At 38.4% G+C, this 25,734-nt stretch overlaps 1 protein-coding gene across 3 annotated transcripts in view; it reads left to right on the top strand.

Annotated features, from left to right (window-relative positions):
* The window catches only part of arhgef12a (Rho guanine nucleotide exchange factor (GEF) 12a), a 61,186-nt gene extending 36,905 nt beyond the window's left edge, over window positions 1-24,281 (top strand). For 2 of the 3 annotated variants that reach the window (XM_067450749.1, XM_067450747.1), the window contains 32 exons: window positions 118-228; window positions 1,011-1,118; window positions 1,260-1,388; window positions 1,465-1,563; window positions 1,644-1,754; window positions 2,769-2,867; window positions 3,336-3,378; window positions 5,766-5,871; window positions 5,991-6,116; window positions 6,685-6,717; window positions 7,280-7,397; window positions 8,022-8,118; window positions 9,860-10,075; window positions 10,168-10,303; window positions 10,510-10,545; window positions 11,686-11,828; window positions 11,974-12,120; window positions 12,199-12,284; window positions 12,377-12,502; window positions 14,938-15,052; window positions 16,209-16,309; window positions 16,701-16,778; window positions 17,978-18,053; window positions 18,133-18,300; window positions 18,392-18,479; window positions 18,574-18,651; window positions 20,075-20,154; window positions 20,242-20,427; window positions 22,004-22,204; window positions 22,363-22,583; window positions 23,294-23,369; window positions 23,471-24,281. In XM_067450749.1, the coding sequence (XP_067306850.1) occupies window positions 118-228; window positions 1,011-1,118; window positions 1,260-1,388; window positions 1,465-1,563; window positions 1,644-1,754; window positions 2,769-2,867; window positions 3,336-3,378; window positions 5,766-5,871; window positions 5,991-6,116; window positions 6,685-6,717; window positions 7,280-7,397; window positions 8,022-8,118; window positions 9,860-10,075; window positions 10,168-10,303; window positions 10,510-10,545; window positions 11,686-11,828; window positions 11,974-12,120; window positions 12,199-12,284; window positions 12,377-12,502; window positions 14,938-15,052; window positions 16,209-16,309; window positions 16,701-16,778; window positions 17,978-18,053; window positions 18,133-18,300; window positions 18,392-18,479; window positions 18,574-18,651; window positions 20,075-20,154; window positions 20,242-20,427; window positions 22,004-22,204; window positions 22,363-22,583; window positions 23,294-23,369; window positions 23,471-23,481 (3,549 nt within the window). In that variant the 3' untranslated portion in view covers window positions 23,482-24,281. The remainder of the gene's footprint in view (window positions 1-117; window positions 229-1,010; window positions 1,119-1,259; window positions 1,389-1,464; window positions 1,564-1,643; window positions 1,755-2,768; window positions 2,868-3,335; window positions 3,379-5,765; window positions 5,872-5,990; window positions 6,117-6,684; window positions 6,718-7,279; window positions 7,398-8,021; window positions 8,119-9,859; window positions 10,076-10,167; window positions 10,304-10,509; window positions 10,546-11,685; window positions 11,829-11,973; window positions 12,121-12,198; window positions 12,285-12,376; window positions 12,503-14,937; window positions 15,053-16,208; window positions 16,310-16,700; window positions 16,779-17,977; window positions 18,054-18,132; window positions 18,301-18,391; window positions 18,480-18,573; window positions 18,652-20,074; window positions 20,155-20,241; window positions 20,428-22,003; window positions 22,205-22,362; window positions 22,584-23,293; window positions 23,370-23,470) is intronic. The other variant, XM_067450748.1, reaches the window with a different exon arrangement.
* Window positions 24,282-25,734: the final 1,453 nt, after the last annotated feature.

The raw sequence follows: 25,734 nt of genomic DNA, 5'->3' as shown, positions 1-25,734 counted from the left end.
AGACCTTTATAATATAGAAAAATATAAGTGTTGAGTGCAGAGTAACAGAGTATTTTGCTTTTTGACTGGAGTGTAAGAGGACTGATTATATAGTAATGAAAATTCCTCATTCTTTAGGGACTAAGGGAGGACTACAGCAGAACTCCTACAGCCAAACCACTACGGGACATCCAGGAAGCCAAGAAGCACATTCCACATCAGCAGGGCCAGCTCAACAAGGCTACACATGTATGATATTTCAGAACAGTTTCAATGATTTTCACATTCAAAGCATCACTAATACACTGTTTGGCGTTGTGGTTGACCAATATGAATTTAGATACATATTCATATTTAAACATAATAAAAAGTCTTATTCTGCTTTTTTACATTTTCTTTAATGTGTAAAGTTGCTGTTTGAGCATGAAAAAGGTCTGCAAAGTTACAAAGCACAAAGTCCACTACAAAGGGGAGTTTTCCATATCAGTATTTTCCATATCAGTAAGCAATATTTCTAACTCCCTGAAATGCCTTGATTGTTGTTTTGAGGTATCTTTCTGAAACATACGTGTCGCAATGTCCCTGATTTTAGTAATTGGTTAGTAATGTTGAAATTTCCGGTTATGGTTAAGGGGCGTGACATTTCCAAAACGCGTGGTTGATCAATCACAACACACTGCTCCAGCTGTCCAATCAGAGCACGTTGCACTTTTTGGACGGAGGTGATTCATAGTGACAAGAACTAAACAGAGTGCTATGGATGGACTGGGAAGAGAGGTGTTGTAAATAATAATATACAATGTGGGAAAAAAATGCAAGAAAGCCTTTTCCAGTAGACCCCAAAAACAAAAAGCAACGGCTGGATGTTGATGGTTTGGGGCCAAATGGGAAAAGTTAATTGGCTGATACTAATCTTTAAGTCTGAACGATATATTGCTTGACCACTTTTTAGAAGACTATGATAGTTTAAAAAAATATCATGAATATCATTGAATTATGCCACATGTATTAACTATAAATCTATGCTTTAGGAGAGTCTGTGTCTCAGGAACAGTGAAGATGGCTGTTGGGTGGATGAGGATCAGTATAAGGGAGATTTCAGCCCGGATGGTTTCTGGAGTGGAAGTTCAGTATTACCTGTAAGTGTACTATGTGTACTCTTTCTTTTGAGGTAACTTCGCTGATCTCCGTTAAATAGTGGCACTTATCATGAGTGTACTCAGCTGCCCTTGTTCCGTCCTTCCTTGTGGTGTAATTAATTGTGTATATGCAATGTGCAGGTCCAGCGCCGGTTCTATCCGGGCTCTCCAGAAAGCCAAAGGGACTCCAACTGTTCCAGTCTGAAGAGCACCCCCAGGGACAGTCTCAACTCCTGTCCATCCCCTGAGGTTGAGGACAGCTCTGAACTGGTGAGAACCATTCTTTTGGATAGACCTTACTGTCTGATTTCACACGATTGTCACACCTCTCTGCTTCCTGCCGTAGGATTCTCGTTTCCAATCCTCCATAGGGAGCCCACCCTCCCGCCTGGCTTCCGAGATCATTGCTGCTGAAGATGATGACTTTGACATAGAGCAGGAGCAGGTATTCTCAGTTCCTTTCCCTGGGTGTAGAAGCCTTGATCTTGGTCACCCGACTCTCTAAACTGATCGGATGTGTTCCAGGTTAACGGCCAGTGCAGCTGTTTCCAGAGTATTGAGCTGCTCAAGACTCGCCCCGCTCATCTTGCTGCCTTCCTGCATCATGTGATCTCCCAGTTTGACCCTGCACCTCTGGTGAGTTCCAGTAGTAATTAGCAGTGCTTGCTAAGGCAGGCAGAACTATTGCTATCAGTCATGCTTTTCTGAGCAGGGTTTTTTGTGGGACCTTGAAAATTCTTAAAATCTAAAATATCAAAATAAAAATGTTATGCCTTAAAAAGTCTTAAATTAGCAAATTACTTCAGTCATTTTGATGGAAAAAAAGCTAATAAATAATAATAATAGCAATAGTTATATATAGCGGAATCCTTTGTTCAATTTGTGTAATTAAAAACAAGTAATTTTGTGATTCTGCATTTTCTTTTTACGTTTTTTATTGTGTGATATAGGTCTTGCATTTAATTCATTATGGTCTTAAAGAGGTCTTAAAAAGTCTTACTTTTGACTTGATGAAACCTGCAGAAACCCTACTAAGCAACCATATTTATGGTATCACCGGACTGACAATAAAACTCCCATAGAGTTGTTTTGAAGTGATTCAACCATTCATGTTTTTTAGACCAAATTTTCAAGATACAAGTTATATGTTTTACTAGCACAAAGTCTTGCAAGTCTTCAAGGCTTCAAAGGAAGCAAGTCTTCATGTCACAACCTCTGATTTAAAAAGCTGCACAATAAATGATGAAATAAACCAATCAAAACCACAAATCAAATTCAAACCACCATTGAAGGTTTTTTTCCTATTCGGAATACATCAAAAAAATGTGACGATCAATTTTTGTTATTATCAATATTGAAACCACGATGGTTTGTTTTCAGGATTCTTCGATGAGTGTATTTCAGAAGAACACATTTATTTGAATGAAATATCTTTTCCGAGATCTTTGCTGTCACTTTCGATCATTTGAATGCATCCCTGCTGAATAAAAGTAAAAAGAATCTTACCCACCCCCAAATTTTGAAATGAATTATATATTGGTGACCATATCTTTATTAACTATCAGTAATGTTTTCAGTTTGAATCAGTCATACAAATTCACAAATCTGTCTTGCTAGTTCTCGCTCACTGAATCTCACTTCCCTCCACAGCTCTGCTACTTGTACGCTGACCTCTACAAACAGACCAACTCCAAAGAAATGCGGCGCATCTTCACGGACTTCTTGACGTTCTTCTTAGACCGGGGGGCAGTAAGTGGAGCTTTTCACACCTCATCCCTTCTCGCTCTAACTCGTCATTGTCTGCGCTGTCTTAGTGTCATTTGGTCTGCGGGCATGTTGAGGCAAAAGCCTGGATCCACCCAGATCAACCGTGCCTTTTGTCCCAAGAGGTGTGTGGACGGTTACTCCTTTCCCAGCACCCTCAGGGTCAGGAAGCAAAACCTCTCTCAGACAACCTTTTACCTCCACGGTCATCGCATGTTGTTGTTCTCAAACTCAGTGTGAGTTTGTGAGTGGGTGCTAGTCTTCCCTGCAGCAAACTTTGTTCTCTTTCTGCCAGATGGATGGGTAGTTAATTTGGAAAATTGTGCATATATTTTTTTCTAGAGCTCAGCTGTTTTGTTACCTTGTTATTTTAGTGTTTGTAGTTGTTTTGCAGGCAAAGAAAAAAAATCTTTTGTCAGAAACAATTTTTAATTTATTATTTTCGTTCAACAGAATTTGAAGGTCGCTGTGCCTGAATCCATCTCCACTGAGCTCGGTAAGCACAGTTAATTTTAGAAGCGTCTCAATGGAAGAACAAAACTCATTCTCACCCGCGCAATGTTGTTTCAACAGTCATGCTTCTTTGTTTATTTCAACATCCAGCCACATAATCATTTCTCAGCCCTCGGTGGGAAACCTGCAATTGTTCAGAAGGCACAAATCCTGTTTAACATTCATGTTGACTCTCCATGTAATTATGGATTAAGCATCTGAAGCACTTGGTCACCCTGACCATGTGTCGTGTTGACATTGCTTGAAGAGACAACATGTTTAATGACGTCTATCCTCTGTATGGCCCAAATGAGTTGTTTCCTGTTGTTTACTGATCACAAATGGGTGTGTTCGAATGTGTATTTGTGAGAAATGTTTTTGTGTATGTTCCTAGCTGTAGGTTGGGGACCATTGTTCTTAATTAGGGACATTCAAGGATTTACCTCTATAGGAAAATCTATTTATAATGCAAAAACAGTGTTTTTTTACATTAAACATTTTGAACCAGTTTTCTTTTAGGTTAAGTCTGAACCAATTATATTGAAGTTTTATATTAAAAAAAAAAAAAAAGAATTGAACATGGTCGTCCCCAATTTAGATAGCTTATTAAATGTGTCTGATTTGTCCTTAAAGGACAACTCCGGTGAAATTTTAAGTTTATCTTGATCGTTATATCTTTGTGAGTACAGTCTATAGAAAGAAAAAAAATGAACCGGATTGGGGCTTGCAACACAGAGTTATTAATACGGCAGCTTGGCGGCATAAATGTAAAGGGTGTCTTTGTGCCTCTTAACAGACCCAAAATGCTATTAAAATGTCTGTCTAACATTAACAGGGCCCTTACATGACAACGAGATGCGTTTAGCCACTTAGCCATTGTTTAAATTCATCTAAATAGTGTTTTAGACGGCTAGCTGTATCTCGCGCTGAAGTCCCGTGGTAACTCAGCGGTAGCCAGAAAAAAGGCAGTCCAGTTGAGAGGAATATCGTGTGAAAAGCACGATTATTTTATTACTGCACATCTTTCCTTAAGTCGTGTGTTCCCAAATGGAAGGATAAATAAAGTTTACATTACCTCCACAGTGGTTGTACCTGTCTTTAACCACGGAATGACATTTTTCTTCAACCGGCCCGGCTGTGTTGTGTCTGTGTAAGTTAGTCTAGTGTTCGCTGCAAATTTTCACAATTCGGAAAGGCACAAATGCGAACCATTTCTTCTTCACTTGTGAGCCCGATCGGATCATCACTCTAGTGATGTCCAGTTAATGAACGAATCGTTCTTTTGAACCGGTTCTTTTTAGTGAACCGGGCGAACCAGTTCACCAAATCGGCCTGAATCGTTCTAAACTGTTCGCGTCTCAAATCAGCGCTGATCACAAAGTTACTTTAGTTATTCACTTTCTGACATGAGTGACAGTCCCTCCGAATATAAATAAACTAATGTCTTGAATGATATGTTGTAACTCCAACCGTTCACTGAACCGAGTCATGTTTTGCTGAGAGATCTGATGAACTCACGAGCCGCTAATACGGAGCATGCGTGAGTAACTGAACGAGCAGCAGTCCACGGATGAGCAGGACAGAATCAAAAAACATTTCTCTCGGACACGTTCAATACTGAGAACAGACGAGCTGATGAGCAAAGCCTCTTCATACAAACAATGCTCTTCTCGACTGGACTATTTTTCCGCCTACAACGGAGTTCCCACAGGACTTTAGCACGAGACACAGTTAACCGCCTAAAACAGGTTAATTTAAAAAATGGCTAAGTGGCTAAACGCATCTCGTTGTCATGTAAGGACCCTGTTCATGTTGAACAGTCATTTTAATTGCATTTTGTGTCTGTTAAGAGGCACAAAGACACCCTTTACGTGTATGCCCCCAAGCTGCCGTTTTAGCTGAGGGGGGGCTCTGGGCATTAACTGTAATAGCTCCGTGTTGCAAGCATCAATCTGGTTCGTTTTTTTTTCTATAGACTGTACTTACAAAGATATAACGATCAAGATAAACTTAAATTCGTCGAAGTTGTCCTTTAAAAAAACCTGGCTAAAAACCTAGAATGTTAAAGGGTAGGCTTAACCAAAAATTAAAATGATGCCATTAATGACTCACCCTAATGTCGTTCCACATCTGTAAGACCGCCATTTATCTTTGGAACACAGTTTAAGATATTTTATTTTTAGTCCATATTGAATCATGAATCAGTACACTGATTCATAACTGTTCGGATCTTTATTTGTGGATTGAAAACAAACACGGAAGAGAAGACAATGCTGAATAAAGTCGTAGTTTTTGTTATTTTTGGATTAACTAAATTAACTAATTAACTAAATGATGTCACATATGGACTACCTTGATGATTACTCCTTATTTTTGTGTATATGTTGTCAGAGCGGCGGAGACCAGAGCTGATTCCTGAGGAATTACACAGGCAGTATATACAGACAATGCAGGAAATGCTCCTTCCTGATGTTCAGAGAAACTTGGAGGACTTCAGGTCAGGAATATAGACTTTTCACCATCATAGCTAACCTGTGATGCCACAATGTTCTCATTCATATTGAAAGTAACGCATTGACGGTAACACCTACAAAACATCTGCATCCACTCTTACAGGCAGAAGCGCAATATGGGTTTGACCCTGGCTGATGTAGAGCTGTCTCGCCTGGACTCTGAACAGCTGGTTCTAGAGAGAGAAAGATCGTGTGCTGAAAACATCCTCTCCAAGATAGATGACATTCTGTGAGAATCTCACTCACTCTGTTAATCACTCCACATTAGGACTGCCTCCATATTTCCAGTGATTTTTCAAGATTTAACAAGTAACTTTATTTGGCCATTTACATTTTCTTAAGATCATGACTCTAGACTAGTTTTGTGATCCTTCATAGTATTGATAAGCATCTATTAATATTGCTTTCAATTTAATCTTCATAAGCAAAAACTTTACAATTTGAATCACCAATAACATTTATTTATACATGTTAAAATAGCAAATAAAATATTAATGTCAAATTAATATTTTGTTCAATTATTTACATATCTAGCAAGTAACCATAATTTTGCAGTGTGGTCTTATAATCAACCTGAAGAAGTTTATTTTTTATATATCAATCTGCTGATTGTACTCTTTCTTATAGCCTTGCTGCATCCTTGCTGCAACTCCAGACCTCCCATTCTGCTTTAGCGCTTTCAGAGCAAATACATAAATGTCAAAATATATATTGAATATATTATCTATCCCTGCTCCACATACTCAAGATTACCTCCTCAATGGCTGTCCTCCATCTTACACATGTGTCTCTTTCAGGTTGACTTCACAACCAACAGAAGAGGAGAAATGGTGAGATTTGTCATGTTTTCCTCCGGCAAACCTCATCCATAATGATTCACAATAAAGACATTAAGGACGAGGTTTATTTGATCGTGCATAAAGATGTTGCGTTGAATTTGTTTGTAAATTGTCAGCCTGGGGTGCCAGCGCATTGACACTCGACACAAATGCAAGATGCTGCAGAACAGAGCGACTTAATGAGATTTCTGATCTTCATGCATTTTCTGGTCCTCATTTACCATAATGTAGGCAAACATATTTGAGATGCCATATGGAAACACCACAAGCTTGTATGATTTATGAATATACAGGACATATGCGAGAAGATAGATGGGGAACTTGTGCGTGTGTGCATGAGTTTTGTGACATATGGCAGAAGGCACAATAAGATAGGAGTCATGTGGAACAGAAGGAGTTGGCCAAATGGAGCCAACAGCACTCAACAGGCACAACACAACCCTCAGAGACTGAAATCTAAATTAGGAATTTAAAGACTGATGCTCAACATTAAATTAAATTCTTAAATGTAATGCTTAAATTCAACCCTAAAACTGAGTTTTGTCTCCTCCAGCACCACCATACAGTATGTGATCTTCATGTACATGAAGCATCTGGGAGTTCGGGTGAAAGAGCAACGAAACCTGGAGTCCAAACGAGTTCGAATTAATTTCCTTCCTTCCAAACTGAGGGTATATGCTCATACCATTTCCACCCACCTCAAGTCTTTTTTTTTATATTTCAACCACGTTAACTTTGTTCCAAAACCTAGTAAGCTACCTTGTTATCTACATACGTAAATACCTTCTAAGGGAGTTTCCTAACAGAAACTCATTTGACTATTTTGGAACGCACTACGTACAATAGTTTGACACGCACACATTAGGTCTAAAAATTGTTGTAAAAAAAATCTCATATTACCAATGTACTGTGAAAATAGAATTAAAAATGTAAATCGAAAGTATTATGATCCTGCTGCACAGGAAGATTTTGTCTAGCCAATATAATTACTTTTTACTTTTATCCATGAAAACGATCTTCTCAATCTATATATAATGAAAATTTTCTCATCTTGGATGTATTGTTTAATTAAGCTTGTTCTGAAAATGATATATGCAGTGCTGTCTTAGAAATCGATTAAAAGATGTCTTAGAAGGCGGCATAATTAGGTTGCCTTCGTGTCCGGAGCACGCTTGAAATGCTGCCCCTGTAGGCAGTTTTTGAGGTTTTAGAACAGAGCAATTATCTTCTCAGTCTTTCCATGGCAAAGCCCTTACCCTGAGGATTGTTGTTTTACCCTTCCTGTTCCTGAACAGAAAAGCAAAACAGAAAAGGAGGAGGAGAAACTGAAAAAGCCTCGCTTCCCCATCCGGGTTCCTCCACGGTGGCCCAGTCGTGTCGATTCCGTACCATGTAAGTCTAACAAAAATGTCTTCAACCCGCATTAATTAAAGACACTTTTATTTTGGGCCATTAACTAATGGTTGGTTTGATAAACATGTACTGGACACTGGACCAGGCACAAAATTGTCCTTTATATTATTTATGGAAAAACAGGCATCATAGTTTCGTTGATATGTTAAATCTGTCTACATTTGTTTGTTTTAAAGGGGTGATGAATTGAGAAATCAACTTTCCCTTGAGCTTTTGATATATAAAAGGTCATGGCAATATAAGAATATCCTGTACGTTTCAGAGCTGAAAACTTCCTTGCTAGTCAAAGAAAAGCTTTTATAGACACCAGGCCCAGCAGACGATCGTGTTCGCATCTTGACATCATCGACTGACAAACCACTGCATAGCCAGCAGCAATAAACATGCCGAAGAAGATAGCAAGATATTGCGCTATGCCTGGTTGTGGAAGAACACAGTCGCTGCATAAGCTTTCTTTGGATTCTATTATTAGGAATGTGTGATACTACATCATTTATTTTTCATGAAGTTCCAGCTCACGTGTGGAAGATATTGTATGCGTGTTCGCAATCGCTTCATTTAACTGCATAATCTTAGTCTTAGGTCGCGCTGGATTTGCAAACACAATGTTGTGCCTTCTATATTGGATCTGACAGGAATGGTGCAACACACTTATGTGAGTAAAAGTAATAGTAGTCCTGGGGCTGTGTGTTTTCCAGACGGGCTACCAAAATGTAAGCACGTCAGCAGGCCGGTGAATCTCAAGTAGTGAAATATTCCATTCTTGATCTGGGCACACACACACATTCACGCTTGTATCCCCCGATAGGGCGGGCCAAGCAATACAAAAATAATATTTCAAACAATTACGGGTGGATGAGAAATACTCATTGTGTTTGTTTAATAAAGACGTTCACGAGCCCTGTGATCGAGAGTATCATTCTTGTTGCCACTTTCAAAACAATCCCTCCCTCATGTGAACTGAACTGACAGGGGAGCTTGAAGCTCATTAAATATGCAAATCTTATCCAATCTTAGCCGGGGGCATTTACTTCCAAACTCCAGTGCGGCACGCCCATCAAAACCCAGTGTTCAGAAGACAGCCTCAAAACCAGTGTTGAAAATAGCCTATTACTTATTAGTTATGATGTTTTTAAATTAACGTCATTAGTTGACCTCAGGAAACAGTATAAAAAAAACAGTTCATGACACCTTTAATATTTTCAAGTTACACGGATAAATTAAATTAAACTAAAATGAGAACACAGAAATGTTTGTATCATATTTGTTGGGACTCTACATTTACAATGTCATAATACTTAAATTCACTTACTGCGTTTAAAGCATTTTTAGTTTTTAGCGTATTTACACCAAGTTGGCAAACTTGAATTTTAATATAATAATTGTAATACATGCTGTTTTTTTAAAAACTTTAACTTAAGCAGCACAACTTTTTTAACATTGATAATATATAAAATATATTTTTTGAGCACTAAATCAGCATATTAGATTTATTCCTGTGATACTGAAGCATGGCGTAATGGCTGATGGAAATTGAGCTTTGCCATCATTTTTTTTTTTTAAATCAAATAAAGGCAGGCTTGTCGAGCATAAGTGATTTAAAAAAAAAAAAAAAAAAAAATCTAAACGCAGAAGACCTGTCCTCATTTTGCTTTCCTTCCTCTGGGTGCTAAAGGATTCTTATTGATGCTGAATCTTGTTTGGTGTGTGTTTTGAGCAGCTGGGAGGGCCGGGGACATCATCAAGCAAAGGCCTCAAAAGCAGATGTCTCAGCCAGCGATGGGCGGCTCAGACCTAATAGAGGGTGGACGTCTGCGGGGCAGTCAGTCGAGTGAGGGCTCAGACCTCCTACAGAGCCCGGGGTTGATCACCTCTCCTCCCTTCAGCGCCCCTTACGGCTCACCGATAGACCCTTCTGTCAGGGACTCAGAGTTTAGTGAGTACAGCTTCTCAATCTCATTCATCTGAGTGATCGTTTGTTTCATATCCTGGGCAGGCTGTCTGAGACTGCCTCTTCTGTGTCCTCAGTTATGAGCCCGTCTGCGGTGGTTCCCCGGCTCAGTGATGGGGTGCAGTCTGGAGATGTGCTGGACAGCATCTACCCACCCTGTGACTACCTCCCATACAACATGGACCAGCTAGAAGAAGACCGAGATGGAGACAGGTACATACTTAAAAGCTTCTGCAGCAACTAATATCTTTTTCTTCATTATTTCAGATTTATTTCAACCATCCCTAATATAGTCATCACAACCCACTGGTACAGCTGTCCAATCTGAACACGATTACTTGTATAATAACATGTTTTAGATTTGAATATCAGAGCTGTCACTGTCATTGAAGTGGGCATGTGTGTGTAATGTTTTCCAGACTCCTTGATGTGGGCACACCTAAACTGAGTAGAAGGTACTGGTCACTGGCTGCTGTCACCCCTATCACTCTATACACTGTATCCTAACCAGAAGAACCGTGATAAAGCGACAATTAATAAAGGCTATTAAAGACTAACATTTTCTCTACCTGGATTCTATTTTGTGCTAGGTTGTGAAATCTTATTCGTTCAAAGTATCTCCTGACATATAGCCTATACTGATTGATTGAGTTTATTCCACATTGCATAGTATTTTCAGTTTTTCCCCTGAACTTTTTTCCATAGTAGCTGGATAGAATATAGTTTTATCCAGGGCTCGATTTGAGGGGGAAAGGGGGTGCAGGGCGATAGCATCCCCCTTGTTAAAAAAATTACTAAAAGCATCCCCTTTACACTAATAATGTTGTTTATTATGTTAAACTTATTGTGCATGTAAAATATTAAAATTCTCTACATATTATAGTTTAAGAAATATTAATAATGGCGATTAGTCAACCAGAACTCAGTATTGTAATTAGCTGCGCACAAGCTCAAATTACGCTGTTTAATTATGCTGCAAAAGTAAGGATACGTTCATATTCGTCTTTGCCGTCAAACAAAAATGTAATGTTATTGATAAAAATGAATAGGATCGGAGCCCATCACCTCATTGACAGTGACAAGACATGCATCGTGGTTCATCTTGGGGATACCCGAGACCAATTTGGAGGCCTTTTCCGATCCTTTATATTCGTTTTTCTCGATTGCGAACACTTCAATTTAAAACACTTAACTCTTATTGGGATTCAGGAATTATTTACAGTCTTTCAGTATGCAACAATGTATAAATGCACAAGGTTTTCTTTGAGGGTTATGTTTTAGGAAGAGCCTGAGAGGAAATAGAAAATATGATTGTGGTGCTTAGACATACAATTGAGAATTGCATGTTTAAATGCATGTGTGTTTGTTTTGATGGCTCCAAGGTAATGTAATAAAGCTTATATTTTGTAAAAATAAATAAAAATATTTGTAAATATTTTGCAATTAATTATTATATATATTTTTTTACAATTCCACCACTAGTGTGTTATCCCTCTTCCTTTCTTCTCTTATCGTGCACCAACTTCACATTTAGATAGAGATACACACTGTGCTTAATGAGAGAGTAAATCTATGTACCATCTCCTCCCTCTCAGGTTTGAGGAGCTGCAGAGTGAGGATGATCAGGGGAGTGACGTTTACTCTGATGTAGATCCTCCAAACTGGCAGCAGCTGGTTGGGCGTGATGTTTTAGCTGGCCTGACACCCCACGAGATCAAGAGACAAGAAGTCATTAATGGTACGATCTTGTTCGTTTTTCACTACATGAATCAGGCAGGTGCACTTTAGATCTGTAGGTTTAATATGCACAAAGTATTCTGTTAGAGGTGGTCATAGTCTTTGTGGTGTTTAAGCTTTTTGAAGTAACCCTCTGATGCTCTCAGAACTGTTCTACACGGAGCGAGCCCATGTGCGCATGCTGAAGGTTCTAGACAGTGTCTTCTACCAGAAACTCACACGAGAAAACATACTGCCCCCTGCTGACATCAAGAACATATTCACCAACTTGGAAGAAATCATCCAATTGCACAGTATGTCATATTCCGATATTTTCTTCAGATAAATCACCACGTGTGTCTCATCGTGGTATCTGCTCTTTTAAATTTCAGTGAGGATAGCAGATCAAATGACAGCGATACGCAAGAAGAATGAGTCTTCGGTCATCGACCATATAGGAGACGAGTTGCTGTCTTGGGTAAGGGCTTGTGTTTTGCTTGTCAGTTGTAGTAGATCTTCTCTGTGAGATAAGACTCCCACCTATAAGTCCTCTGGCTTGTTGTTTTCTAGTTCAGTGGGGGAGAGGAGGAGAAGATCAAGCAAGCAGTGGGCACTTTCTGCAGTAACCAGCCCTTTGCCCTGGAGCTCATCAAATCCCGACAAAAGAAGGACCAGCGTTTCACCTCCTTCATGCAGGTGGGTCAAGACTCCTTACCGGCCGCAGGGCTACAAGAGCTGCGAATCATGCAAATGTTTAGAGCATTTCATGCATACATGAGTGTTGTTTATATATACATTTATATATACACATACACACACTCACACACACACACACAAACACACACACACACACACCGATCAGGCATAATATTATGACCACTGAGAGGTAAAGTGAATAACACTGATTATCTCTTCATCATGGCACCTGTTTGTTGTAGGGATATAATAAATAGCAAGTAAAAATGTTGTCCTTAAAGTTGATGTGTAAGAAGCAGGAATATGGGCAAGCTTAAGGATTTAAGCGGGTTTGACAAGGACCAAATTGTGATGGCTAGACAAGTTGGTTAGAGCATCTCCAAAACTGCAGCTCTTGTGGGGTGTTCCCGGTCTGCAGTGGTCAGTATCTATCAAAAGTGGTCCAGGGAAGAAACTGTTGTGAGGCCAAGGCTCATTGATGCACGTGGGGAGTGAAGACTGGCCTATGTTGTCCGCTTAAACAAACAAACTAAGGTAGCTCAGATTGCTCAAGAAGTTAATGCTGGTTCTGATAGAAAGGTGTCAGAATGCACAATGCAACACAGTTTGTTGCGTATGGGGCTGCATAGGCGCAGACCAGTCAGGGTGCCCATGTTGGCACATGAGCAATGGAAAAAGGTGGCCTCAGAATTTGGCGTGAACAGAATGAGAACAGGATCCATCATGCCTTGTTACCACTGTGCAGGCTGGTGGTGGTGGTGTAATGGTGTGGGGGATGTTTTCTTGGCACACTTTAGGCCCATTAGTGCCAATTGGGCATCGTTTAAATGCCACGATCTACCTGAGCATTGTTTCTGACCATGTCCATCCCTTTATGAACACCATGTACCCATCCTCTGATGACTGCTTCCAGCAGGATAATACACCATGTCACAAAGCTTGAATAATTTTAAATTGGTTTCTTGAACATGACATTGAACTAAACTGTACTAAAATGGCCCCCACAGTCACCAGATCTCAACCCAATAGAGCATCTTTGGGATGTGGTTGAACGGGTACTTCGTGCCCTGGATGTTCATCCCACAAATCTCCATCAACTGCAAGATGTCATCCTATCAATTTGGGCCAACATTTCTAAAGAATGTTTTCAGCACCTTGTTGAATTAATGCCACATAGAATTAAGGCAGTTCTGAAGGCGAAAGGGGGTCAAACACAGTATAAGTATGGTGTTTCTAATAATCCTTTAGAGGTGTGTGTGTGTATAAAATAACTGTTTAAAAACAAATACCAACAAATGGTAATTTTTATCATATAATATGAATACAATTAATGTTAATATGAATTATATATTTTTATCATGTTTGAGGAACAGAATGCATTAAGTGAAATAAACTTTTTGACAGCCCTACTCATTTTACAATAAATAGCAGGTTTGCTCGTTTGATGCAGTGTCACAGCAGTAGAGATGCTTTATTTATATAAGTAATCTCTGAATTGTTAAATAGTATCAGCTTTGCCTGGCAGCCAAACAACAGAGAAACGGAAGACAAAAGACATTTTATTTAATTGGAGCTACATTTGTAGGATATGCTGTAGGATTTGCTTATCTTGAAGATAAGAGTTTATTAACCTTAGGCAAATGTGGCTGTTAGGAGTCTTGAGAGTGTTGAGAGCTTGTGTTTTTCTCTGCACTGTTTAGAAGTGGATGTAGAGAACAAAGAATAAGACTTGAAATTTAACAACCTTTATATTGTTTTTTCTGAAATCAACTGCACTAATCTCTCCATTGAGAAAACTAGTGTGTAAGCACTAGAACATAAAGGTATAATAAAAATGTAAAATCCATTGTTTTGCTCTGTGCTTTTGAAGTGTATATTAGAGAAAATACAGCTTTTGCCATTTTAAAGTAGCAGTTCTCCCAATATCATCATCATGTGATACATCATGTTTTTTGTTGTTTTTTTCTTTTTTCTTTTTTAGTTGAAACTATTTTTAATAGCCTTAGTTAATTATAACAACACTGTTATGGAAAACAGCAGCATGAACATTTTGCCTAACGTCTCCTCTTGTCATTTACAGAAGAAAGTAAGGTTTGAAAAAACATGAGATAGAATAAACAATGACAGTATATTCATTTTTGATGCCTCTGATGGAGGACATGAAGATGTGATATGAAGATGCCGGCGTATTCAGAGATGGTTTTGTGCTTTACAAAAACATCTGTGATTCAAGTTATATACCTTGCTGATAGATCACAGGTATTGTGACTTGCAGAGGATTACTTGGGCGAAATCCACACTGAAGTCTATTATTTGTGAGGTTGGAGACAATTGATAACAGGGAAATATGCAAAAGATTAGGCAGGATTTTGTTGTGGATTTGCATGTACCGTTGTCCTCAATTTCTTGTTTGATCATCTCTGCTCCGTTTGCAGGAGGCTGAAAGCAATCGCCTGTGTCGACGGCTACAGCTAAAGGACATCATCCCTGCAGAGATGCAGAGGTTCACCAAGTACCCCTTACTGATGGACAACATAGCCAAGTACACAGGTATCCTCTTCCTTCAAGCAGCCACATCTCCATTAGTCTCCAATAATCTATTATTTCATATAAATTTAAATTTAATGAACACTTATTTTACACAATACAAAATTAACAAAGCTAGTTTATCAATTAATATGAGATTGAAACTCATGTTTACCTGTGCACTTTACAGGTGTTTTCTCTTGTTCTAAAACTTGTTTTCTTCATATTCCATAACTTGTGAGAGGTTGTCAGCCCTAACAGCAGTGATTGACAGCAAAAATTATTCATGACGGTTTAACCTCATGCCATATATCAGTGATGTGACAAGCAGTTAGTTGTCGACTGGATCAACCACACCCACTCAAAATGCAGTTGTCAGTCCTTAAAATTTAAAGGAAGTCACTTCTTTATTAAATGCAGTTGACCATCTCTTTCATAGCTCTCTACAGGACCTCAAGACAACTACTATTATAACTATTATAACATTGATGATTATAAGAAATCATGTGACACTAAAGACTGGATGGATGGCTTCTGAAAATGCAGCCTTAAAGTGCACACAAATTAATTATGAACATATATTTGCGATAAGGAGCCAGTTTTTTGTTGTTGTTTTTAAAACTATGTACAGATTAGAGCTGTACAATTCTGCATAAATTGAGAAATTCTATTTTTATTTTTTCAGATAAAGATAACGATTGTTATCGACTTCTGAGCAGACATCTAAACAATAACATGAAACTTACTAGAGTTTCTGACAAAATATTAATTGCTGCAGTCTATTTAAAAAATCGTTGAATTAATTTGAATGAATTGTTAAAAAAAATAGACCCAAACCATTATTAAATTAGAGCTATGCCACCTCTTAAATCCCTATTATTATTCCGAAATGTTCTGGAGGGGGAAGCGCACACTTTCAAAGAGTCTCTCACATTATTTGGCAGATGTGTTAAATTGTGGCTCTCTTGGCATTGTCAGAGGAAGGCAATAAATGTAAAGTATAACTAGCGATTAAGGAGGAGGTGATTCCTCTTATATTCATCTGAGCTTGGCAATAGTCTCAGTGGTGGGCACTAGAGGAAATAGAGGGCACTTGGCTGGCCGGGATGTTCTTAAAGAGTTGATTAGTCTCTTCTTGAAATGTGTGTGCACGTACATTATGTATCTTTCTTACCGACAGATGAGTCAGAGGAGAAAGACAAAGTGAGACGAGCGGCCGAATGCTGTCGACAGATTCTCAACCACGTCAACCAGTCTGTAAAGGAGTCCGAGAATAAACAGGTAAGCAGTGCAGCTCGATCGAGCTGCCACTCTGGCAGGTTTTATAGCCTGAGGTTAGCTCAAAGGAAGGACTGGAAAACCAAAACTTAATGAATGTCAATACTCATCTATAGGTTGAAAGTGTCTGAGCCCTCTTACATAAGCCTTGAAACTTCTCGTAGAGTAGAAAGAGAATTATTCAACCTTCAGTATACTGCTGGAAATTATTAATAAGCATTTTTTTTTAAGAGGCTACCTTTAGCTAATCTTTTTCCAAAGTTTACTGTGTATTTCTAAAAGATTGCAGCCCCAAAGTTTTTGTTGTTGTTGTGTTAAATCTGTATCATAAAAGGTCATCCATTGTCAATGAATTCTGCTGCATAAATATACATGTATTGTTTATGTCTTAAAGAGACTGGAAGACTACCAGAGACGGCTGGACCTCTCTTCCCTCAAGCAGAGCGAGAACCCCATGATCTCTGAGTTTAAGGTTAGTACTAATCATACAAATTATTCTAAGAGCTTTCCTGGAGAACTGTATTTGAGGAGCAGATAATAGTAGGTTATCCCTTCTGTTTTAGTTGTCATGCGGATCAGCAACAGTCACATTTCATTTTTAGTAAGATTACTGTGATTAACAGCATCTTGAAAAGCTGAAATACAATATTTATTCAGGCAGACAAATAAATACATTTCTTGGCATTTCTTATCCATTTAGTAGCACACCATTTTTTTTTACAAATTAAATCCAAACCCTATTCATATATCATTTGAAATAATGACTGTGACAATGTAATTTACTACTACTATTATAATGTTTAATACTATTTAGAATTAGCATTTTTTTTTGTATTTTCAGTTTTAATTCTAACTATTATTCTAATCCACAGTGTAGTAACTAATCTAGATATGGGGGACATTTACTACCCTGTCTGAAAATATGGATCCAGTTTTAAAATGAATATCAATGTAAACAATAGGGGTGGGAGATTATTCCTCAAAATGATATCACAATATTTCAAGAATATTCGCAATAACGATATTTATGACGATATAGAAAGAAAAAAAAATGGAACAAAGTTTTATCGGTGATTGCAGCTGGTAAGCAGCAGCATTTATAAGTGCAAACAAAGTGAAGGGCATTGTCCATCCTTTTCCAATGAGCTACTGTCATTGATGAGAGAATATTTAATTCAAAGTGTAAATCTATTGTCATAAGGTGGCAGCAGCAGCTTTATAGTCACACACAGCAAATGAAAATGAAAGCAAAGTAGCTTTGGTACAAGTTATTAGTGTTTTCACTGGAAATCTTAAGTAAAAATATAATATAACATTTTAGTTTAAACGATAACTTAAGCAATGTATGCCATGGTCTGTCTGAATATTCGATTTTGAACGATAAACGATAAAATCGTTTAATGCACAGCCAGGTAGTTCCAAGTAAGATGAATCACCATTCTATATTAATGCACTGTTTTCATTATGAAGTGTGCTATATCATTGATATATTTTTTATCATTTAAATTTTTTACCGGTATTATCGTGGACGGTATGATATGGCACACCCCTAGTAAACAATCATTCAGCAAATCTAAATTCAGGTGCTGTGTAAACAAAACTAGTGAGTCCTTTCAAGTAACAACTAGGATTGTAAGGATGCAAGTTACTCATTCATTTATTTTCTCACAGAACCTGGATCTCACTAAAAGAAAGATGGTCCATGAGGGCCCTCTGTCCTGGAAGATTAACAAAGACAAAACTATTGGTAAGCCACGAGTCTCAAACTTCCCAAGGGCTGGCTTCTGATGATTGTATAATAACACTGGTGTCTGTTTTTGTGTCAGAGCTGTATACTTTACTCCTGGAAGACATCCTGGTGCTGCTGCAGAAGCAGGACGATCGTCTTATTCTCAGGTGTCACAGTAAGAACCTTGCAGGAACGGCTGACACGAAACACATATTCAGTCCCATCATCAAGCTCAGCACTGTGCTGGTGCGCTCAGTGGCGACAGGTGAGCATCTGCCTTCTAATTTGTCAAACCCTCTTCCCATGTAATTTTTGAAGAATTGATCCTTATAGGTTTCCATTATTTCCCCAAACAGATAACAGATCATTTTTTGTGATCTCCATGTCCAAAAACGGAGCTCAGATCTATGAGCTAATGGCCCAAACAGTGTCGGAGCAGAGAATGTATGTTTTGGCCACTTCTTCCCTTCTGACATTTCTGCAAACCACAGCTTCTCATATATAGAGATACGTTTACTCTTGATGTCTTTTATATCAGGTGGCAAGAGCAGATCGCTCAGAGGGCAGAAGTTATAAATGGCAAACCCCGCAGCGTCATTCCTTTGCCTCAGCACGAGTGAGTCCTTCATTACTTTCTACTGATCTCAGATTAGTTAACATTATTAAAGTGTTTGTTCTTACTGGCCTGTGGCCTATGCCGTTCACAACTCTGTGGCGTCACAGGCTTGTAAAGTGTCCATTGGAACTAGGGTCGTGCTGATAGATATCATCACGAATCGACGATAGCCATAGATATAGTCCAAAGCATCATCTACCTGCGATATCAAGAGGATTTGGCATTTCCAATTATTGTATTTATAATTATTATTAAACTTTACAATTCTTTTGCCCCGGCATAATTTCATAGCATATCAACGCATAAATGATAAAATATTAGATAGATTAACTTACTCCTAAAGGTCTATTGTACAATGAATTATGTAATTAAAATCACTGAAATATTTTGCGTACATCGTTTCCAATGATAACAAAAGTAAATAATTAAATAAATGCGTAAATAAACAAGCACATTAACAATCCCAACAATTTTGTGTAGCGGCACTTCACATGTTGACGAGTATCGCCCAACACTACATTGGACGTGCACTTCAAATTCTTAGCAGAAGATATTTTTTGCCTACTGTTTTATGAATACCTTGAATTTAAGCGTACTATTTTCAGGCACTGTTTTAGCACTCTTACTATATTGTAGGGAAGTATTCAGCTCTTCACTGACACAGTGTCACCTTTAGGGATGCATCGATATGAACATTTTGGCCAATACAGATAAACAATATTTCTTTATATTTGGAATCTGTTAACTGATATATTGGCCGATAAGTCTAAATCCAAATTTGTACATAATTTGAGAGCCTAATAACAAAAACAAAAGTCTCACCATTAAAAGCCATGTCCCAAGCACATAATTATAATGATCTCATTATTAGTTTATGTAGCCAATCTTACAGACTTGTGCTGAAGTGATTCCAATCATATTTCAAGCAATTCAAAACCATCTTGGTGAATAGTTTGCATCTGAAATGTTTCAGCTGAAAGAAATAATCCATTATTTTTTGGGCTTTAAAATATTGGATACATTTTCTTATTGGGCCAATAACGATATCATTAAAAATGAACATATCGTCCTATACCGATTCGGTGGACGATATATTGTGCATCTCTGGTCACCTTGATAAACAAGTAGACTATTCTTTGAGAGAACTTTCTTGGGGGCAAAACTGTTCGGTATTGTGGAAATTGCATTGCAACGTGACTTCTTCTTCTTTTTTTTTCACATGGTTCATGATAATGCTTGATAATTCTTTGTTTAGATTAGCATAGTTATATACATAGAATGATGTACATTTTTATGTTGGATTTTCAGTTTGGAGTCTAGAACTGGGACAAGAGTAACAATAAAATCTATACATACAAGGCATTCTAAAAAAGTAGCAAAAATAAATGATAGACATGTACATAACCATTCAACTGTGTTCTAGTGGCGACAGAGACGGCGTCGAGTTAAGCAAGTTCAGCAAAGGCTCTGAACGAATCTCCACAGGAAGCGTCCAGTCCGCAGGTAGCTGTGCATGTACAAACGCTTCTCTGATTGTAAAAGTGTTGATTGCCCCCATACTCAACTCGAGCCTTCATCATCTGTCCTCAGAGAAAGACAGTGAATTTTCACCCTCAGCAGCCCTGCGGGACTGTGTCCCAGACGCCAACCCTGGGGAAGAGGACCAGGTCCCAAGAGCTGGCAGGAATGGCTCGTATCTGGACTCTGAACTCTTGAACGGCAGGGACGCAGACTCTCTATCTTGTTCATCTAAAGCAGATGAGGCTCTTAAAACCTGTAAGACTCCATTTGAACTGCATTAGCTCTCATATCGTTTTATCTTTGGTAACATAAATTAAACATGAAATAATTTGCATAATAATAAACTGTGCTTGCCAAACATCTTAACAATGGCAGATACCATGAGTTAAGGCTGCTGTGACCATTTGTTTTGGCTTCTTCTCAGCATTGGGAGGCAGTTGTCTATATGCCTGCCAACTCAGGAAAACGACAATTCAGCCTATATTGATTAAAACAACTCCAGAAAAGGCTTATTTATTTTCCAAGTGTCTTTTAATTAGTTTAGTATCTAACAATGAAAGATTTTTGGTACTTGTGCTTCCTAATGGGAATCACTTCTGCTGAAAACAACAAATATGTGAACTTAGAGCAGTTTGGACTAACAATAAGCAATACATTCTTACAGCATACATTCAGTTTTGATCATGTTAGTTCACAGTGCATTACCTAATGTTAACCGATAGAACTTTTGATTTTAAAAATGTATGGGTAAATGTTTAGATTATCTAAGATTAATAAATGCTTTTAGAGCATTGTTCATTGTTGTTTCATGTTAACAATTGAAACCTTATTGTAAAGTTTTGCCCGGTGTGGCATATTACATGCTCTAATATTTTACAATAAAGCCACAGATAGGTGCATATTGATGTTTATTACTTATTGTTTGTTGTTGTTGTTGTTAAAGAGAGAGTCCACTCCAAAATGTTAATAACCAAACAGTTTCTGTTTCCATTATCTTCTATTGTATTGCCAAAAATACAGTGAAAGTGAATGGGAACCGAAATCATTTAGTGAAAAACATTGTGCATTTTCTTAGCTGAACTATGCCTTTAATAATCATATTTGTTTCCTATTGTAGAAACAAGTTCTCCATTTTGGATTAGAACAAATTTAACCAAGCACCTTTGGTGATGTGGATGATTAAGTTACTGTTTATCATCTGTCCATCATCGTCTAAAGCCTGCCCTGACAATTCCATTGGTCTGAACAGTGTCTGTTCGGGCAAAATTACTCCTCAATGGATCAAGTCTAGACCGAACTGCCCAAGCTCAAATGTTGTGGGCAGGGCTGAGTTCGGCTGGCATCCAGGCTAACAGTTAGTTACAGCACAGATTCAAAAAAAAAAAAAAAACTTTTATTTTAGTTTCACAGTGTTGTAGCTGATTTTGCCATAGTAATAACAGTAAATGATGCATAATTACATTTACATAGCCCTCAACCAAACCCTAATCCTACCTTAACCTTATAGTAATTACATGTTAATTAATATTACTCAAATGCTTAAATATATAATTACACTGTAACAATGACACCTTAAGATAAAGTGTAATCATCAAATATCTTTTCTGATTCAGTCAGATTCATGAACAAATAATTTAAGACTGTTTTTGTGACGCATTTAAAACTGATTTGTTAATGAATGAGACATTTCAGTGTTCTAGTTAACATCAGTTATAAATGGGCCCTCAATATCGCTCTCATCTTGTATGTTGTGTTAGCGTCTTCATTTCAGGTTGTGTTGTAGTGGTGTATCATTTATTAAGGTCTGTGTCCATGTGATCATGTTTTTCAGTGGCGGCCCTGAAGCAGGTGCTGGTGACTCAGCTGATGGCTCAGGATGAGGGCGAGCGATTGGGCCGATCGGCCGGCAGTCGTCTCCTCAGGACCACCTCTCTACGCACACCGGTGGAGCACAGCTCTGCTCGTACTCCTACTCGAGCTCAGGACTACACTTCTGGAGATACGGGCTTCTATGAGTGCCCAGAAGACTACGGTGAGTGTTTTGAAATTCTGGCTTGTACTGAGGGTTGTTATGCATGTACCAAGAACATCATTAAATGAAGAAACAAACAAACAAAAAAGTAAATTAGTGTAGTAGTGATCCTGCTCTGACATCCAGGTGACTTGACTAATTGTTGCTGTGGTTTTTAGCAGCCTATCTGGTTCTGGAGGGGTACGGCGGCTCAGGCGAGAGCAGTACAGATGATGATATTCAGGTCGGGAGAAAAGAGCCGAGTTTGGCCCACAGCTGTGCTGCCGACTCGGGCATCAGCCTCAAGTTCTCCTCGCCCTCCTCAGGCAGCACGTCTCGCCTCAGCAGACAGGTCCTCTCGCATCTTCGCTGCCTGCAGGCCAACCTCAACCACCTCAAGGTCTGTCTCAACAGCATGATATATCAAATATTCACAATTATTGTTTTGCGAAATAAAACATTGTGATCTTGGTTATATTAATGTGTTTTAATGCACTGTTAAGGCTATTAAGTTTCTTAAAGTCTGGCTTATTAGACTAGTTTTGTGATCCTTGTCATTCAACTTGCTAGTATGTGAGTGTATTTTACTGTATATATTGTATGTTTCTTTACATATTATATATAATATATAAAAATCTTTGATTGTAGTCTTTTAAAGTGCAGTGTAGTGTCAGAAATATAGATTTTTCAATACATATCGATACTGAAATATCTGAAATACTTCCAATACTCATTTTCCACAGAGTAGATACGCAATGATACGATAAACTCGGCCGTGTTTTCTCGCTCCCTGTTCTCTCCAATGGCGAGTTGACACAAACCTGCCTCCCCTCACTCACTCGTTTAATTTGCCCCGGGGTAAATATTGTTAGTGTTACAAGGCTTGAACTTCAGCGTGGGATTCCACGTACACCTCTCAGTACAAAATTGAGTTTGTTTAAGAGCAATAAGCAGTGAAAACTGTCAAATAAACACAAAATAATGACAAAATAAATGTCAGTCTTATCGTTTTGTTTTTCTAAAGACAGCTGTATTGCCTGGCCTAGAGAAGACTTTAGTGTGGCTGAGTAGGTAACAATTTGACTAATGTCTTGGTAATGTTTTTTACAGGAGATGGAAACAAAGTATTATAATCTACTTCGCCAAAGGCCTGTTGGGTCAGGCGCAGATGCCGACGAGAGCAGAGGTACCATTAACACGTTGACTGCTAAACATTTTTTTAAATCAAACAGTCATTGGCATTGCGTTCCTGTTCCATCATTCCTCTCTGACTTATTCCTCCCACAGATAAGAAATAGAGTGGCAGAAGTTCCCGGCTCCTGTGATGACAGGGGCATCGCTTCTCTCCGTAACATGCTCCACACAAGCCTGTCTTCCTCACTGCTGAACACCTCCATCCAAAAACGAGGGGAATATTCTAACAAGGCCTCTTGCTTCTGTCAGCACTCGTCAATTAAGGAAGACGGACTGTCTCCTCTCAGCCTTACCTGTCCCAAGTACATGTCCTCATTCCCGCAAACGTGGGCAGCCTAGTCCTCTTCTTCCCCTGCAGACATAGCTAGAGAAAGAAGAACTTTACCAAATTGTACAAAGCTGTGTGTTTAAAATATATATGTAAGAAACACAAGTTGAAAGAGGATTTTTTTTTAAACTAATGTATTAAGGTTTTTTTCCTTTTTTAAAGCCCAAGATGTATTTATTTTTCCTTTTAGTGTTTTCCTCGTTTCTCGCATGCTTTTGGCTGTTGAAACTCATAAGCCGTCTGTCGCTGTAGACTTCAGTATGACTGAACAGGGCGAGTGCTTCAGAATTCAGACTATTTTCTCCCCCACCATTTTTTTTTGCGCGGAAGCCTATGCAGTACTTGAAGAGGAGTTTTAGTTCAAGGCCTCTCTCAGTTCCTCCAGCCAGCTGACATTCCTCCCAGAGCCCTGGACTCATTCATTTGCCCCTGAGACCCTCCTGCCGAGATAAAGAGTTGATGGAGCTCAGGCTCTCCTGGTCTGCAGCTAAATTTTGATGACTGAAAAATGAGAAGAATTACCATCAAAATGGAAAGTGATGCAAAACCTGGAAATAAAGATGCAATGACAACCTCTGTACTGATCAATTTGGCTTCATTTTTTTTTTTAAACACAGGCACTAGAGTATAATGAGAACAGGTGCTGGAATGCTCGTGATCCAGAATGGTAATTCTAGTAGCTTGTCAATCAAAACTACATAAGCATAATTGTTTGAAACTGAAAAACCCTGCACTCCTAAAAATAATAGTTACAAAAGTGCCATAGAGAAACCTTTTTGGGTTCCCCAGTAAACATTTTCGTGAACAGATCTTAAAAGAACCATGTCTTTTTAAGCAGTCATATTAGTGAAAGTATGCACAATTTTGTGGACAAAAAACATCCTTTGTTCATTACCAGTTGTGTAGATGCATAAAATACGGATTACTCCAGTCACATACGAAAGAAGTTGCTTTCTGTTGGTCAACATAATGAATTTGTGTGCTTAAGGTTTATCAAACTTTAATCCGATGCTAAATGTGGGCTGCTTATGCAAAATTCCAGATTGCGTGAATTCCTGTTGCCAATTTGCTGAAAAGCTGTAAATGTGACTACACTTGTGTGATTTTATTTTAACATGGACAAATGCATCTGGAAAGTTTCTTTTTACTAGTTAAGAGATTTTTGGTAATTTCAATTAGGTAATTTTATTTATTTATTTATTTTTAAGACAGGGAGCTTTTTAGCATTAGTGCTACTTAAAGGGTTAGTTCACCCAAAAATGAAAATTATTTCATTAATTAGTCACCCTCATGTTGTTGGACACCCGTAAGACCTTCGTTCATCTTCGGAACACAAATGAAGATATTTTTGTTGAAAGCTGATGGCTGAGAAAGGCCTCCATTGGCTTTCAGTACATTCCCACTCACAAGACCCATAAAGGCACTAAACACATGGATACAAAGTCCATCTCACTACAGTGGCTCTACAATAATGCTACAATGTGACGAAAGTAGTTTTTGTGCGCAAAAAAAATCAAAATAATGACTTTATCCGACAAGTTATTGTCTTTTGTGTAGGTCTCGGAGGTGAACTCATGCGATAGTGGCACTCATTTTTCGCTTCCGGGTCATGTATCTGAACGGCGGAGATGCGTCATATTCTCGTGCATTCGTCGAGTTCACGTCAATAACTTGGTGGATAAAGTCGTTATTTTGATTTTTGTGCACACAACTATTTATGCCGCATTGTAACATTATTGTACAGCCACTGTAGTGAGATGGACTTTGTATCGATGTGTTTAGTGCCTTTATGGGTCTTGTGAGTGGGAATGTACTGAATGCCAATGGAGGCCTCTCTGAAGCCTTTCTCAGCCATCAGCTTTCAACAAAAATATCTTCATTTGTGTTCCGAAGATGAACAGGTGTCCATCAACATGAGGGTGAGTAATTAATGAAATAATTTTCAGTTTTGGATGAACTAACCCTTTAAATGGATAGCAAAGAAGTTCAACATAATTAATGCTCTAATTATGTTTTGCCGTAGAGAATG

This window comes from Pseudorasbora parva, chromosome 8, assembly GCF_024679245.1.
Source record: "Pseudorasbora parva isolate DD20220531a chromosome 8, ASM2467924v1, whole genome shotgun sequence".
In the NCBI taxonomy this organism is placed as follows: Eukaryota; Metazoa; Chordata; class Actinopteri; order Cypriniformes; family Gobionidae; genus Pseudorasbora; species Pseudorasbora parva.
Note: the sequence above shows the minus strand (reverse complement) of the source record. Positions and strands in the feature narration are given on the sequence as shown.